The following is a 14,285-nucleotide window of genomic DNA, read 5'->3' as shown; positions in this document are numbered from 1 at the left end:
ATAAACACATGAATAAAACCTCCGTGTAACTTTATAAAGTTAGTAAACTCAAACTGAATTCCACCTTAAAGAACATTTAATAAAAAAATATCAGCTGCTGTCACTGCTGAGCTCACGGAGCAGAGAGGGTTAAAGATCTGAGTGCTGCTGCTGCTCACAGGCTGTTAGAGGAGCTCCTCCTCCCCAGAAGAGTCCTGCAGGAGGAGGCCCTTCCTTTAGGGGAAGGGTCTCCTCTGCTCATGTGCTCTACTCATGATGATAACAGGGGCACGCTCAGGAGCAGGGTTTCTGCTAACGTTTTGATCTCAGGTCAGTGCTAATACTCCTGGTGAGTCTCTGTCGTTATCCAAAGACCTCCCCTGTGCTCTGAGCCACACACACCAACATGTTGGCAGAAACATGAAGGCTACCAGCAGCTCTGGAGATGGAGCTCACCCTGAGGAGCACGAGGCCCAGGAGGAGGTGAAGGCCTCAGGGGAGCTCTGGCTGCAGGAGCGTGCTGGGAAACAGAATTCAGCTCGAGCTCTACTCCACACACAGCACTCAGCATCCCGAAGCAAACACACTGAGGTCTGCTGGAGCCGTGACACCAGCTGACTGCTCTACTCGTATCACTGATATCATGAGATCAGCTAGGGTAATGCATCATCACTGTCTGAGCTGACAGCTGCATGCTGACCTGTGCTCTGCTGTCCTCCTGCAGGGGGCGTGGTAACCCCATGTAAATGAGGTCTGAGCCCTCCTGGGTCTGCAGACAGGAGCAGGACACCTGCAGACAGGCTGTTTCAAAGAAGAACTAGGGGGGTAGTCACCTCTGTGTCCATCATCAGAGTGAAACGAGTGACCGTCACTGGAAACCAGCCAGACTTCACTCACTGGCTTCTGAGAGTTCTGAATCTTTAGAGTTTTTGCCAACATGCTGGCTTTCAGAGCCAGAAGTGACCAGAAGCTGTCAGCTCACCGGTCAGGCTGCGTTCTCGCCCCCACCCGAGCGGTGGGTGGAGACAGAAAAACAGAGATTGAGGATACGACCAACAGAAATGAGTTAGAGATGTGGTGAGGAGCATCGGCAAGGCTGGGGCAGGTGCAGAGGTTCCTGTTAAAAGGGAGTTTTTCTTTCCCACTGTCTCCAAGTGCTCGCTTAGATGTGATTGTTTGGGTTCCTCTGTATGATTACAGGGTCTTTACCTTACAGTATAAAGCACGTTTAGAAGGCTGCTGTTAATTGTTTGTTAATGTTAAATTAACAAACATGATCAAGTTAATGATCAAATTCTCTTTTCTTTACTCCGCAGCAGCAGGGAGGCCCCACACTCCAGACCCCAATCGGACGGCCAACTCCTCCTCCCAGCCCCCCCGCTCCAGCAGGTCGCAGATAACGGGGGTGAGAGAAGACTCCAAAACCTCCCTCCGCCCGCTCATTGTAGTGTTGATGTATGTGTGTTCTAAGGTGCAATTAAAACCCAGGAGGGCATGGAGCTACCTGCCAGAGAGCAGCAGGTCAGCACACAGCCCCTCACAGGCTATGTGCTGACCTGATCAAAGTTTCAAAGCTGCTCAGAGTTCAGCTGTGGGGTTATGATCAGCTCCTTTCCATCATAGGACACTCCAGTGTCTCATCTCCTAAAGGAGAAAACAAAGGAAACACCTTTGCTCAATTGGCTGTCCGTCAACACACTGGATGATCCTCGACCCAAATTAAGGGCACTACTGGTGCCGACTGCAGCCCCACAAGCATCAGACGGGCTCTGAGACTGACCGTTTGGACCAAACATGGGACAGTGAAAGGTCGAAAAAAGTTTTATTTTCCATGTTTGGATCTTTAATTTCTATTTTCGAGGGATTCTGGGGTTTTTTTTGGAGGTGTGGACTCTTCAAATCCAGTGTACACTGCTCATCTGTGGAAGAGCTGCAGAGAAAGCAGCATGCAGAAACTCACTGCAGTGTGTATAATGATGGAATGAGGTTGATGCTCAAGTTGCCGAGGTGGAGCAGTGCAAATGTTTGTTAGTGTTGGAGTGGCTCCCTGTCACGCCGAGGCACAGTTGTATGTGTGGGGTAAAGGACTCCAGAAACCTCTCTGCACTAACTTCAGTTTGGTTTTATTCAAGTTATGGAGCCACTGGCCTCCTAGCCTTTATGTTATTGTGTCACACTGTGGGATTTTTTTAAATTTTCTTTTCTTCCTCATGTATTATGCATGTATATATTTTATTTGCTATGGACCTGTGTGTGTCTTTAAAAAGTGAAAGTAAAGTAAACATCCTCAGCAGCATGTGGGGCGGTGCAGCTCTTTCTAATGTAAAGGTCTCAGTGAATAAACACACATTCATAATTCTTTATGATTCCTTGTATTCAAGGTCAGATTCAATTCATTTCAATGAAAAATGATTTTTGATTCATCGCGTGCTATGATTTAGACAAACCTGAGATGGTTTTAGACAGGTTGGTTTGAATATAAGTGATGTGAGATTTCCAGCAGAGCTGATCAAACAGATTGATTGAACTGGTTTAAGGATCAATGGTCATTGGTGGAGTCAAACCTCTTAGATCACAGTGACTGAACATCATTTGAAAAGGAAACAAAAACCATCAAACCGATTAAACTGGAACCATAGTCAATTGTCTTCCAGGGGCCAGAGCAGGCGACATTGAGGGAAATTTAAAACTGCTGGCTAAGGGTAAACGTAAATTCAGTAAAGTCATAATTCACGTCGGCAGTAATGACACCCGGTTACACCAATCAGAGGTCACTAAAATCAATATTGAATCGGTGTGCAACTTTGCCAAAACAATGTGGGACTCTGTAGTTTTCTCTGGTCCCCTCCCCAATCAGACCAGGAGTGACATGTTTAGCCGCATGTTCTCCTTAAATTGCTGGCTGTCTGAGTGGTGTCCCAGAAACGATGTGGGCTTCATAGATAATTGGCAAACCTTCTGGAGGAAACCTGGTCTTGTTAGCAGAGACGGCATCCATCCCACTTTGGATGGAGCAGCTCTCATTTCTAGAAATATGGACAAATTTATTAAACCCCCAAAATATGACTATCCAGAGTTGGGACCAGGAAGCAGAGTTGCAGTCCTACACGCCTCTCTGCAGCTTCTCTCCTCCTGCTACCCCCCAAAACCCATCTCCATAGAGACTGTGTCAGCTTCGAAAAAGACAAAAAACAAACTAAAAACCAGCAACAAACAACTTAAACATAAACAATCACAAAGAAAGAACAATACAGTATCCACATCTGAACCAAAGAGTAAAACAGTGAAATGTGGATTATTAAATATTAGGTCTCTCTCCTCCAAGTCTCTGTTAGTACATGACTTAATAATTGATCAACAAATTGATTTACTCTGCCTCACAGAAACCTGGTTGCAGCAGGATGATTATGTTAGTTTAAATGAATCAACACCCCCGAGTCATTCTAACTACCAGAAATCTCGAAGCACAGGCCGAGGGGGCGGTGTGGCAGCAATTTTTCACACCAGCCTATTAATTAATGAAAGACCAAGACAGACTTTTAATTCATTTGAAAGCCTGATGCTTAACATTGTCCACCCCAGCTGTGAAACTCAGAAACCAGTCTTACTTGTTATCATCTATCGTCCACCTGGGCCTTACACAGAGTTTCTGTCTGTCAGAGCTCAGCATGACTGCAGCAGTGTGAGATCATTCTGACAAACAACACAACAAAAGGCAGAAACATCCAAAGAGCTTCGACTGTCCTTCAGGAAGTCTGGAGAACTGAAGATCCTCACAGAGCCGACAGAGAGCTGCTCACACCAAATATTCACTTTCAGGCTTGTTAGAAACTCAAACTTTATTGTTGAATGTCTGTTTGCACCTTATTATATCGCATTTTTATGTTTCCCTCGCTGTGACCCTGCTCATTCAAACTAAATAATTTTGTTATGAATATTAAAAAAAGGAATGTCCTGCTGTACACGCTGTTATTCAAGATGTAAGAAATATTTGCTTTGCTTTTATTTATTTTTATTAGCACTATTTAAATCTAGACACACACACCTGTTTGGAAAGCTGGAGAGCCCACGAGGAGAACATCTAAACTTCACAACAAAATAAATACAGAGTTCATATCTTACTGGAGGTGTGAGATGTGTAGAAACTGATGATTGTAAAAGGAAGGTAACTGGATCAGCTGACCTGAGCTGTCACATGAGATCTGCTCAGCTTCCAGCTTCAGGCCTCATGTGAGTGTGGACATGGGGAAAACAGAGCTGCTGGTTGGGACACACCTCTCTGCCCACGGCCTGCTGGAGTCAGATCTCGGTGTGGAGTTATCGTCGTTCATTCACAGGGAATAAATGTTTATTGGCTGATTGAGCTGTGATGACAATCACAGGTGGGAAAGCTGGAAGCGTACGCGGGCCCGGAAAAGCTAAAGTGCTTAATGAGATGTCAGATTAGTTTCAATGAAACATCAGAAACATCGCATTAAACGAGCTGAAGTGTCATTAAAGGTTTCAGATAACTGCAGTGAGCTCACGCTTCACTCTCAGGAGGAAGCATGTCAGCGCACGAGGGACGATCAGAGACCCGCGCACGCCGTGGCGTGTTTGTGGGGACATTAGCAGCACATTTGAAATGTTTTCTTCTGTTATTTACCATCAATCAGGGTCAGAGACACCGAGGTGAAGCACTTCCTGCCTGTTTACACACGCACGACCACATCAGAAACAGAGTCAAACACGCCTTTGATGAGCGCACACACACAGGGATCAGCTCTGCATGAGTTTATTCAGATTTCAAAGCAGGAGGAAATGTTTTGAAGCAGCTGTGATCTGCTGTCGCAGCATGTAATTACACACACACGAGCCTGTGAGGGCGCAGTGTAACGCAGTGAGGCGTCTCTCCCCACATTATTCTTCCTTTCACTGATTTGAGTTGAAATGTGAGGAAACGTTGAGGCTTAGCGTGTCAGAGTGAAGCTGTGGAGATGATTTCAGGTAAAAGGTGGCGCGAGCAGGCCGACCTCACCTTTGGCTTCGAGGTCCACACACGTCCTGAACCCGAGTCAGCAGCTTACAGTGACAGCATGTCCTCCTGCCTGAACTACAAAACATCTGAGCTGACACTGATAACGCTGCTGCGTGTGAAGTGCTGAGAGCTGCACAGACACTTCCTGTTTGCCTTTCCAGCTGACGGAGCGCCGGGTTCCTTTCAGGAGCAACAAGAAGTCAGGAAATGAAAGATAAGCATGAAAACAAACACAAACACACACACACACACACACACACACACACACACACACACACACACACACACACACACACACACACTTCTGTGAGCCTGACACTGTGATGGACAGGTAAGCACACACAGGTGAGCAGCTGCTCTCCAGGTTAGGGCAGGTTTTAATGGTGACACAGGTCAGAGGTCAGACACAGGTACAGTTTCAACACTTTGACTGCAGGTGGGAGGAAACACAAGAACAGCAAACACAGATTCTGAAATTCACATCCAGATCGCTTCAACCACCATCGGCTGATTCTGATCGCTCACAGTAGCTTAGCATGAGTCAGAGTTAAACTAAACATCACTGACAGCCCCCCCAACTAGATGATCAGGAAGTGCAAAGGTGACACGAAGGTGGCGTATAACGATGTGGACGTTTTGGCGAGCTTGTGCGCATCACTCCTCCGTCTCCTCCTCCTCGCTGTAGTCGCTCAGAGGAAAGTCACGGCTCTCTGTGTTGTAGCTTTTCCTGTGCATCACACACTCCTGATCAATGATCGCCTGCAACACACACGCACACGCACACGCACACGATGCAGGAGTGAATACCAATCAATCTCACTGCACTCGTCTCCACCCGCTCCACCCTGCCTGCACTCTCTTCTCCACCCCTGAGCTTTATTTACCATTTTCTCCTCTCGGACAGCAGGGTTACGCAACAGGAAGCAGAGCGGCGCGTACAGGATGTTGATGACCCCGATGAACACCATGAGACAGGGAAAGCCCACGGCCTGGACCAGAGCGCCACCTGTGGATGGCCCTGGAACAACAGGAGGAGATTTTAATATCATCATTGGCTTTTTCCTTTCTGCTGTGCGAATGTGAGTGTGGTACCTATGGCGAAGCCCATGCACAGCGCCACGTCAGCGATGGCGTAGACGCTGCCGTAGACGGAGGCGTGGCGGATATCAACCAGGTAGCCCATAATGGCCATCATGGAGGAGTCCACCATACCTGAAGCACCACAGGACAGGTGAGAGGGTGTCACTGATTTCATGGTTTCAGTAAAAACACTGCAGATGTGCAGACCCAACATGCCGTTACACATTTCACACGTCACCTATCGCGAATCCCAGACCGCCGTTTGGTCCAATCAGGCCGTAGATACTGGTGGCAAAGGGAACCTGAAACACACATCGAACATCGCAGTTACATCACGCTTAACGCGAGGTGTGCTTCCTGACATGAAGGCTCTTTTCATCATGCTGATTAGTTGGATGACAGGAAGTGAGGGTTCTGTTGGCTTTCCCAGAACATGAACATCAGTTTATATCCTGCTTAGATCAGGATCACAGGTGGTTCTCAGGCCTGTTCCAGGTGTACAGGTCAGAGCAGAGGTGATCATTCACACCTGTGATCCATTTAGAACCACTAATTATCCTAACAGGGAGGTCGTTGGGCTGTGGGAGGAAGCTGGTGGATTTGACCTCAGGACCTTCTTAAAGTGAGGTGATGGAGCTAACACTGCAGGGTGGGCTAGTTTGGGCAGCATCCTCGTCAGCACAGGTAACCTGGCTAATAAAGTAAAAGTGCGCTCAGGTGTGGATGGTAGAAACGGACTCGTCATCTATGAAAGCTCATGCTGCGTGCACGGTGGAAGACGAAGAGTTTACAGAGCACCCGATGGGAACATTTGAAGCTTTGAGGCTCTAATATGTAATCTGCTCTTCTCTGCATGCCAGCTTATTTTGGGAAACCAGGTTCCTGGGAGGCTCCCCGGGTTCAGACGGAGCGTCAGGAGGAGCGCCTGCTCCCACTGCTGCACAGATCCACATTAACCAATGCTGGACGGATGGGTTACTGTTTGGTGTTTGGGTGGATGAAAGGATCGATGACTGACAGATGATGATGAATCATAGGAAGATGGATAAACAAAGAGATGATGTCGTACTCACACACAGCAGACTGATGCCAACGATAAACATCCCTAGCATGGAGCACAGCCACCTGGAGACACACAAACAGACATCAGCCTCTTACAGCTGCTGGTTTACCAGAAAGCTTCAGCGTCAGGTCTGAACTGGATCTGAAGAGTTAATCTGCTAATCTGCTGATTTAGCCGCTGGACAGATTCCCAGGAAACGTGGTGTGGACCGAGGGATCTGTCAGCAGGATCGGATCAATGTAAAGCTTAAAAACCGGAGAAGTAAGCTTAATCTCTGAGGTGCTGATCAGCTCCGATATGGTTTTCCTTTGCCTCATTAATCCCTGTGAAACACTTTGAAACGCTCCTCTGAACAGAGCCGGGATAACGTTTCTTATGATGAAAGTGTTTTATTGGTGCTGACACACGCTCTGCCAGGTCAGCTCTCACTCAGAGTCTGAAGGTGTCTAAGCACCAGGTCTGATACTTCACCCTGTGCAGAGGTTTCACGTCTCTGCAGACCGAGGCTGACCCCTGACCCTGAGAAACCCTCTCTTGTGGTCAGATGCAGAAGTACTCACCGTCCCATCTTATTGGCCAGAACACCAAACAGGTTTGTTCCTATCAGGTAGGACACGCTGGCAGGGAGGAAGGCAATACCTGCAACACAGCACACACCTGTTAGGGTCAACGTATGAGGTGCAGTCACAAAGACCTCAGTTCTGCAACTGCTCCTCAAAGTCCTGGTAGCTCCTTTAATGTCTCCAACCAGCGAGTCCTCAACTGGATATCTGCTGAGTGGATGTGAGGGAAGTCACGGAGAGACCGAGCTGAGACAGACTGGTGCTGAGGGAAGATGGTGCTGGCTCTTCGGGCCAGCTCAGGCTGTTTCTCACGAATGACGTCAAAGTCTGCGCTGAACGTCTCACCCCGGGGGCGACTTCATGAGAACGACCTCAATGACCGCAGAACACCCTGAGGAGCACGCTCAGTGTGGCCTTCATGTTGGAAACTCCTGGGTCACCTTCAGAAAACCTCATTTTTGAGCTTCTGTGGTGAAGTCAGAGCAGAAACAGCCGGGCTGGACGTCCAGTGAAAAGCATCTGCGCCCGGCCGACCCTCACAGTGACCCCAGCCGTGACCCACCATCAGAATCAACTGTGACGGCAGCAGCTCGGGGAAAAGCGTTACAGCGTCGGCACAAACAGACCCGAGCAGAAAAACGTACCCAGCTGCCATTTCGGGGAGCACATCGTCTGCATCATCCAGATGGGCAGAGTGGGCTCCAGGATGGCCACGCCCATGTTGGCGAAGCACAGAGACCCTGCAGACGCACAGAGATTTACACGAGTCACAACACGATCAGGACTTTTCACACCTGCTGCTGCTCCTTCATGCGCAGACGTGGAGCAGAAACAAATGTTAATGTGAACATTTGCTCGGACAGATTTACCTGCAGACGTTCAGTTTTTACTAAACAAACCTGGTGAAGTCGCCTCACCTGCACTGACGAGGATGTACGGATCCTTCAGCAGGGTGAGTAACGGCGTTCCCTCCACACTCTGAAACCATAAAACCATGAGCTGAAGCTGGACAACATGCAGAACCAACGAGAACCCAGAACAGCTGCGATTCAAACAGGCACAGAAGAACCGTCGGCTCTTTAAACAGATGTTTTTGATCCGTATAATAGCTTCAGATTAGCTCAGAAACCGGCCGACATGTTTTATTTTGAAAAATTTAAGTCACTGAAAATTTTAATCAGTGGAAAATTTCTTAATGTTTGTCAGATTTCATCACAAAGTTTTTGTTTCATTTGTTTCTGGGTTTGTTCGGGGGGTTTTTTCCCCCAGTTTTTGCCTTTTATTTGTTTCAGTTTTGAAATAAAAACGCGACACTGAAACCAGGAAAAAGTCAAACATGTTTATGTCTGATGTTCAGTCATCCAGATAAGGAAATCCCAAAACATTGATTCTGTTCATCTGGATGTAACGCTACATCCAGATGAACAGAATCAATGTTTTGGGATCAAAATTTTTTTTACTGTCCTTATAATTTCAGAACATCTAGATTAAAGTGCATGAAACATGTTGATCTAGAAGAGTTCAGTTTCCTCCTTTTACTTCTTCCCACTGGTTCCAGACGTTTTCCCCAATTTTCTCCACTTTTGGCTCAAACTTTGACAGTTTTTTAATGGTTCCCAGCTTACTCTGTGTCTGTGATTCCTTCTTCCTGATGACGCTGTTAGGAGGAACACATCGTTACACTGACTCATCATCTGATAATGAAGCTCTGAATTATTTCAATCAATAATAAGATGTTAAAGTTTGATTATTTTAATGCTTCCAACGAAATGCGTCTCATATTTACATTTGACCTTCCCGATTGAACAATGGGACATTCGACATGATAAACAGATGAGAGGATTTCAAAGTGTACTCACCCCAGGAGAGATCTTTGAAGGCTGCAGGATGCACAACTGCAACGCTGCAACACACACACAAAAAATCTGGAGTGATGCTGGCGACCTTGGTTGGTCTAAACAAAGCCGTGGTCACCGTGACGTCAGCCGGACATTTGTGAACTTTGAACTGCAGCTCATCATCCTGTTTACTTCAATTTGGTCTCGTCGAAGGGGATCATATTTTATGAAAAGGGCACCACGCTGTGTTTAATGTGTTTGATGTAATGTGCTGAAAAAGCTGCAGTTCCTCTAACGGCCACACGAGGGCGGCTCCGGTAAATCAGGATGATGATGGCATTAAAACAACAAAAAAAAGCTAAACGTGCTGACGCCACAGGGGCTCCACCCATCATCATCATCCTGCATTAGGACCAGCCTCGTCTCCAGGTTTACCTCCATCGAACACAGCCAGGAAGGCCAGGATCAGGAAGGGGGCGCTCTTCCCCACAAAGTCATACATCACGCTGCCGAAAGGCGCTCCGACTGAAACACAACACACAAACTATATGAAGAGCTAAAACAACAGCATCATGTAAACCTGACAAATCAACATTCAGTGAACATCCAGTTCATTTGTGCAGCAGTGACACTCGGCTGTGGACCAATCAGCTGTGCCCAGACCCTTTGGGGAAGCAGTTAGTTTATGGCGTGAACGTGATGCAACCTGGATCAGACACAGGTACCAGGTGTATGCTGCAAGTCTGAGCTAAGCTGCTTCCTGTAGCCAGGTGTGCTTCATATTCTGGGAGAGTGGACAAACAGCGAGCTGTGAAACTAAACTCTCCAGGTGGGCGACTCGTTCATACACCACTTCTGTCGCCGCGGCCAATCAGCAGACTGAACGTTCTCGCGTGGTTTGTAGTGACACTTTTTTTGAGTTTGTGACTCACTCAGGACTCCCATAGCCAGTCCTCCCAGTGCCACGCCCATCGCGATGCCTCTCTCCTCATCATCCGTGTACACGCTGGCCAGCATGCCCAGACCTGCATGACACGAAGACATGATGTCATCATCCAGCACCTGAACACGAACGCATCTGTTCACACCTTTAGATCAGGCCACATTTAACAGTTTAGTCACATGACCTCAAGAGGTTGCTTCACTTAACATATGAGTGAGAGTACAGGTGAGACTACAGGTGTATGTACAGGTGCTGTTAAACACTGTCTGCTGCTTCAGGTGTTCTGTGCCGACCTGCCACTGAGGAGAAGGACGAGCCGATCCCCTGCAGAGAGCGAGCGACGAACAGCAGAGCGTACGTCCCTGAGAAGGCAAACACTGACAGAGACACACAGGATTACACACTTCAGAGAAAACACACCTGTGTTTGTGTGTGTGTGTGTGTGTGTGTGTAACATCTTACTGATGGTTGACACAAACATGATGATGAAACCAGCAAACATGGGGATGTGATACCCGATCCTGCAGACAGAAAAACATTCTTCAGTTTCAGAACAAGAGGGTTCAGCCTGTCTGCATGTTCTCTTTCAATACTACTATTACTGCTAATTATAATATTACCTGTTAGTCAGTGGACCAACGAAGGGGTTGACGAGCAGCTGGATGATAGCTTTAGAAGCAAATAACAAACCAACTCGAACATTTTCTTCTTCCAGAAACAAACTGTCCTGAAGACAGGAAGAGCCCTAAGGAAAGGAAATGTGTGAAACAAGCCAAAACAAGGAAGTGAAATAAGGTTTAGAGAGAAGTGAGGAAATGGGCAGAGAGAGCAAGGAGGAGGAGGAGGAGACAAAAGAAAGGAAACGAGAAAACAAAATAAGGAAAGAGAAAGGAAACAGAGGGGAACAGTAGGAACCAGAGCTGATAGATTATTGATCATGAAGTGATGAGCTGGTCAGGTATCGGTGGTCTCCACCTACTTCGGTCTCGTTGCCCTGCACATCTGCGGTCACTGAGGTCCGGTCCGCCGGTTCGGTGCCGGCGCTCGCGTCAGTCAGGCTGAAGGTCGAGTTATCAAACAGGGACACCAGAGCCGATAGGGTCGGCCCTGTAACCTGGACCGGTGCACCGGTACTGGGCCGAGGCAGGTGGAGGCGCTGGGAGGTCCGTCTGGAGGTCTGGAGGCTGAAGGCAGAGGAGGGGGGCCGTGAGGGTGCAGTGCCCAGACGTGATGCATCGAGGCCGCGCAGAGGGAGCAGGGAGGGCTGGGCGGTCTGTGGCTCTGGACTCGGATGCTCGATGGCGTAGAGGAATGTTGGGATGATCGGTACTACAGGACGGAGACAGATCATTCAGAGCAGGCAGTAACTGTAATCAGTAACAACAACAACATGTGGTCCTCCATCTGAGACAGCTCCTACTGGATGTTTAATTATTTAAAGCTGTGCAGACAAAACATGAGGATGAAAGAACACCGAAGAAGAAGAAGATTCAATCTGAGCGGAGAAAAAAGGAGAGCAGATACAAGCCCACTGTAAAGGTCCAGGTCAGGAGGTGGTGTGTGTGTGTGTGTGTGTGTGTGTGTGTGTGTGTGTGTGTGTGTGTGTGTGTGTGTGTGTGTGTGTGTGTGTGTGTGTCCTCTGCAGAGTCTAACAGCTAACGACGGCGTCGACCTCGAGGTTTCCGGCTGCGTCACAGATCGGCTCAGACGCTGCACGGCCAAAAGTATGTGGACAGATTATTATTCAGGCTGCAGCTCCATCCTTTGAGTTCTTCTTTCAGGGATTTTAGAAGTGTTACTGTCCTCTCTTATTCTCTTAGCTGCACACCTTCCCTGAAAATCCTCAGTGTGACGGTAATCAGTCACACCTGTCCACCTGCATAAACCGATCTGTTTTTACTTTCTCTTCAGTGTTGAATGAGTCCAGCTGTGACAGAGTGGCTGAGAGGACCATTTGTCCATATTCGTAGTTAACATTCTTGTTTTGATTGAACCATATTTCACATGTCGTCTGCAACAGGCAAACATCTACTATCCCGGGTTTATGTTTTGCACTTTTACAGATTATATAACATCTTGGTTTAAATCAATCCCTACAAGTTTGTTAAGTTAACATGTTCTTTATTTCAACTGTTAATTTGTATTGTTTAGACTTACCTTACCTACATGTCTTCCAGAAACAAAAGGAGGAAATGTAGTTTTACTTCCTGCTTTATAGCTTCTGGGTTCATCTGAGGTCACAGGAAGAGACCAAGTGCAGAAGGGGAAGAACTCTTATAATTTAATCAAGTTGATTTTAGAGGGTTTATGGAGGAATAGATTTATTGAATATGTATTGATTCCACCACAGAGTTTATGTTGCGAGTAAAGAGGAGTAGCAGACGTTTGAATATGATCATGTTCATCTTACCTACTGAGTGAAATAGTCCAGAGGAGAAAGTGTTTGGTTAAGTGGACGATTTAAGCAGAAGAACTCGGGTGTTTGAGGAGAGAGGTTCAGGTCAGTGTAGCTGTGTGCAGTCTGACCTTAATTTCTGTTGATTCAGATTCAGTTATGTTTATTTGAACTGAGTTAATTAAAGAGTTGAGTTTCTTTTTTATTTCTTTGTAAATATTGTTTGGGTCACAAAATGGTGAATAAATCACTCGCTATGCTGGACAGCATCAGTCTCCTGCACTTCTTTGGCCGCTTAAGTCAAGTCCTACCACACCAGCGATCGATGCACACAAATCTGTGACTAAACTGCAGGAACAATGACATCTGAAGACAGTTTTTATGAAGATAGTTCAGCGAAATGTAAACAAAGACAGGCTAAACACAGGGCTGGAGTTCCAGCTATAAGAGTCCCCGTGGTGTGGTATAAAGAGATTTTTCACAATCTGGTATTTGGTCTTTGTGATGCGTCGTTTCGTGGAGTGTGCGCCGGTTACTCACCGACCACAGTGAGCAGCATATTGTCGAGCAGCAGAGCGACACAAACCACCACCAGGACGAGTCTGGGTGAGCCTCGACTCTGATGGAGCAACGCCATGTCTGCAAAGACACACGCCGGTCATCCGTCAGTCTCCTCAAGATCAACCAAAACCACCGTTCATAAAACATGTAGCTCCACCAAATTAAGACAAACATGCACCCGAGTCAAACTCCACAGTAAGAAAAAGCAAACATGACTCAAACCAACTCATTTAAATATTTGTGAAAAGCTTTATTTACAGACAATAACTGTGCGTTTAGTCGAGTATTGTCCAGAGTCCGGAGAACAGCTGTTTTTCTCAGTCGTTATGCAAACACGTGTTTCTGCAGCGAGACCTGAAGGACCTGAAGCAATAAGAGCAGCTGCACAGAGACTGGGAGCTGCTTCATATCACATTTAATCTTTAATAAAACAGCAGAACCTGCTGTTATTATCAGCCTGAGCCTGCAGACCACAGACGTGGAGGTTTGTCTGCACTGTCGGGATCTGTGCAGCTTGAACATCAACAGCCTGTCAGTCCTCTCCATTTAACTAATCTAATGTGCCAATTATATGAAGGTACCTACTAAAACATGAGGCAGCTCCATAGTGCTTTACTCATTATCCTAATAAGCAGAAGCTCCCAGGTTTGATCCCGGGACACAAAACCCTCTGGGGCTACAACAGGAAGTTCATCTGCCAAGTCACACATGAAGCGCCTGTTGTGGTGACGAGATGAAAGAAACTTTTATCTACTAACAAGTGTACTCATTCCTCTGTGAGCAGTACAGTCCTTAATGAGAGTCTTTTAAAATACGCTGCACATAAAACACAGCTTGACACCAAAG

The 14,285-nt window shown here is 47.0% G+C and overlaps 1 protein-coding gene across 1 annotated transcript; it reads right to left on the bottom strand.

Annotated features, from left to right (window-relative positions):
- Nucleotides 1–5,355: 5,355 nt before the first annotated feature.
- slc18a1 (solute carrier family 18 member A1) lies at nt 5,356–13,515 on the bottom strand. The gene is made up of 16 exons (XM_085295715.1): nt 13,419–13,515; nt 11,463–11,812; nt 11,104–11,228; nt 10,946–11,004; nt 10,777–10,860; nt 10,473–10,565; nt 9,976–10,065; nt 9,562–9,605; nt 8,620–8,680; nt 8,347–8,442; nt 7,700–7,778; nt 7,150–7,201; nt 6,315–6,378; nt 6,089–6,208; nt 5,881–6,014; nt 5,356–5,755 (listed from the first exon to the last, which is right to left on the bottom strand). The coding sequence occupies exons 1-16, from the start codon at nt 13,513–13,515 to the stop codon at nt 5,651–5,653; spliced, it is 1,653 nt and encodes a 550-aa protein (XP_085151841.1). The 3' UTR covers nt 5,356–5,650.
- Between the last annotated feature and the right edge of the window lie 770 nt (nt 13,516–14,285).

Source organism: Mchenga conophoros, linkage group LG12 (genome assembly GCF_057382185.1).
Source record: "Mchenga conophoros isolate Kocher_MC1m ecotype Shallow Benthic linkage group LG12, M_conophoros_male_GT1.1, whole genome shotgun sequence".
Taxonomy (NCBI): domain Eukaryota; kingdom Metazoa; phylum Chordata; class Actinopteri; order Cichliformes; family Cichlidae; genus Mchenga; species Mchenga conophoros.
Note: the sequence above shows the minus strand (reverse complement) of the source record. Positions and strands in the feature narration are given on the sequence as shown.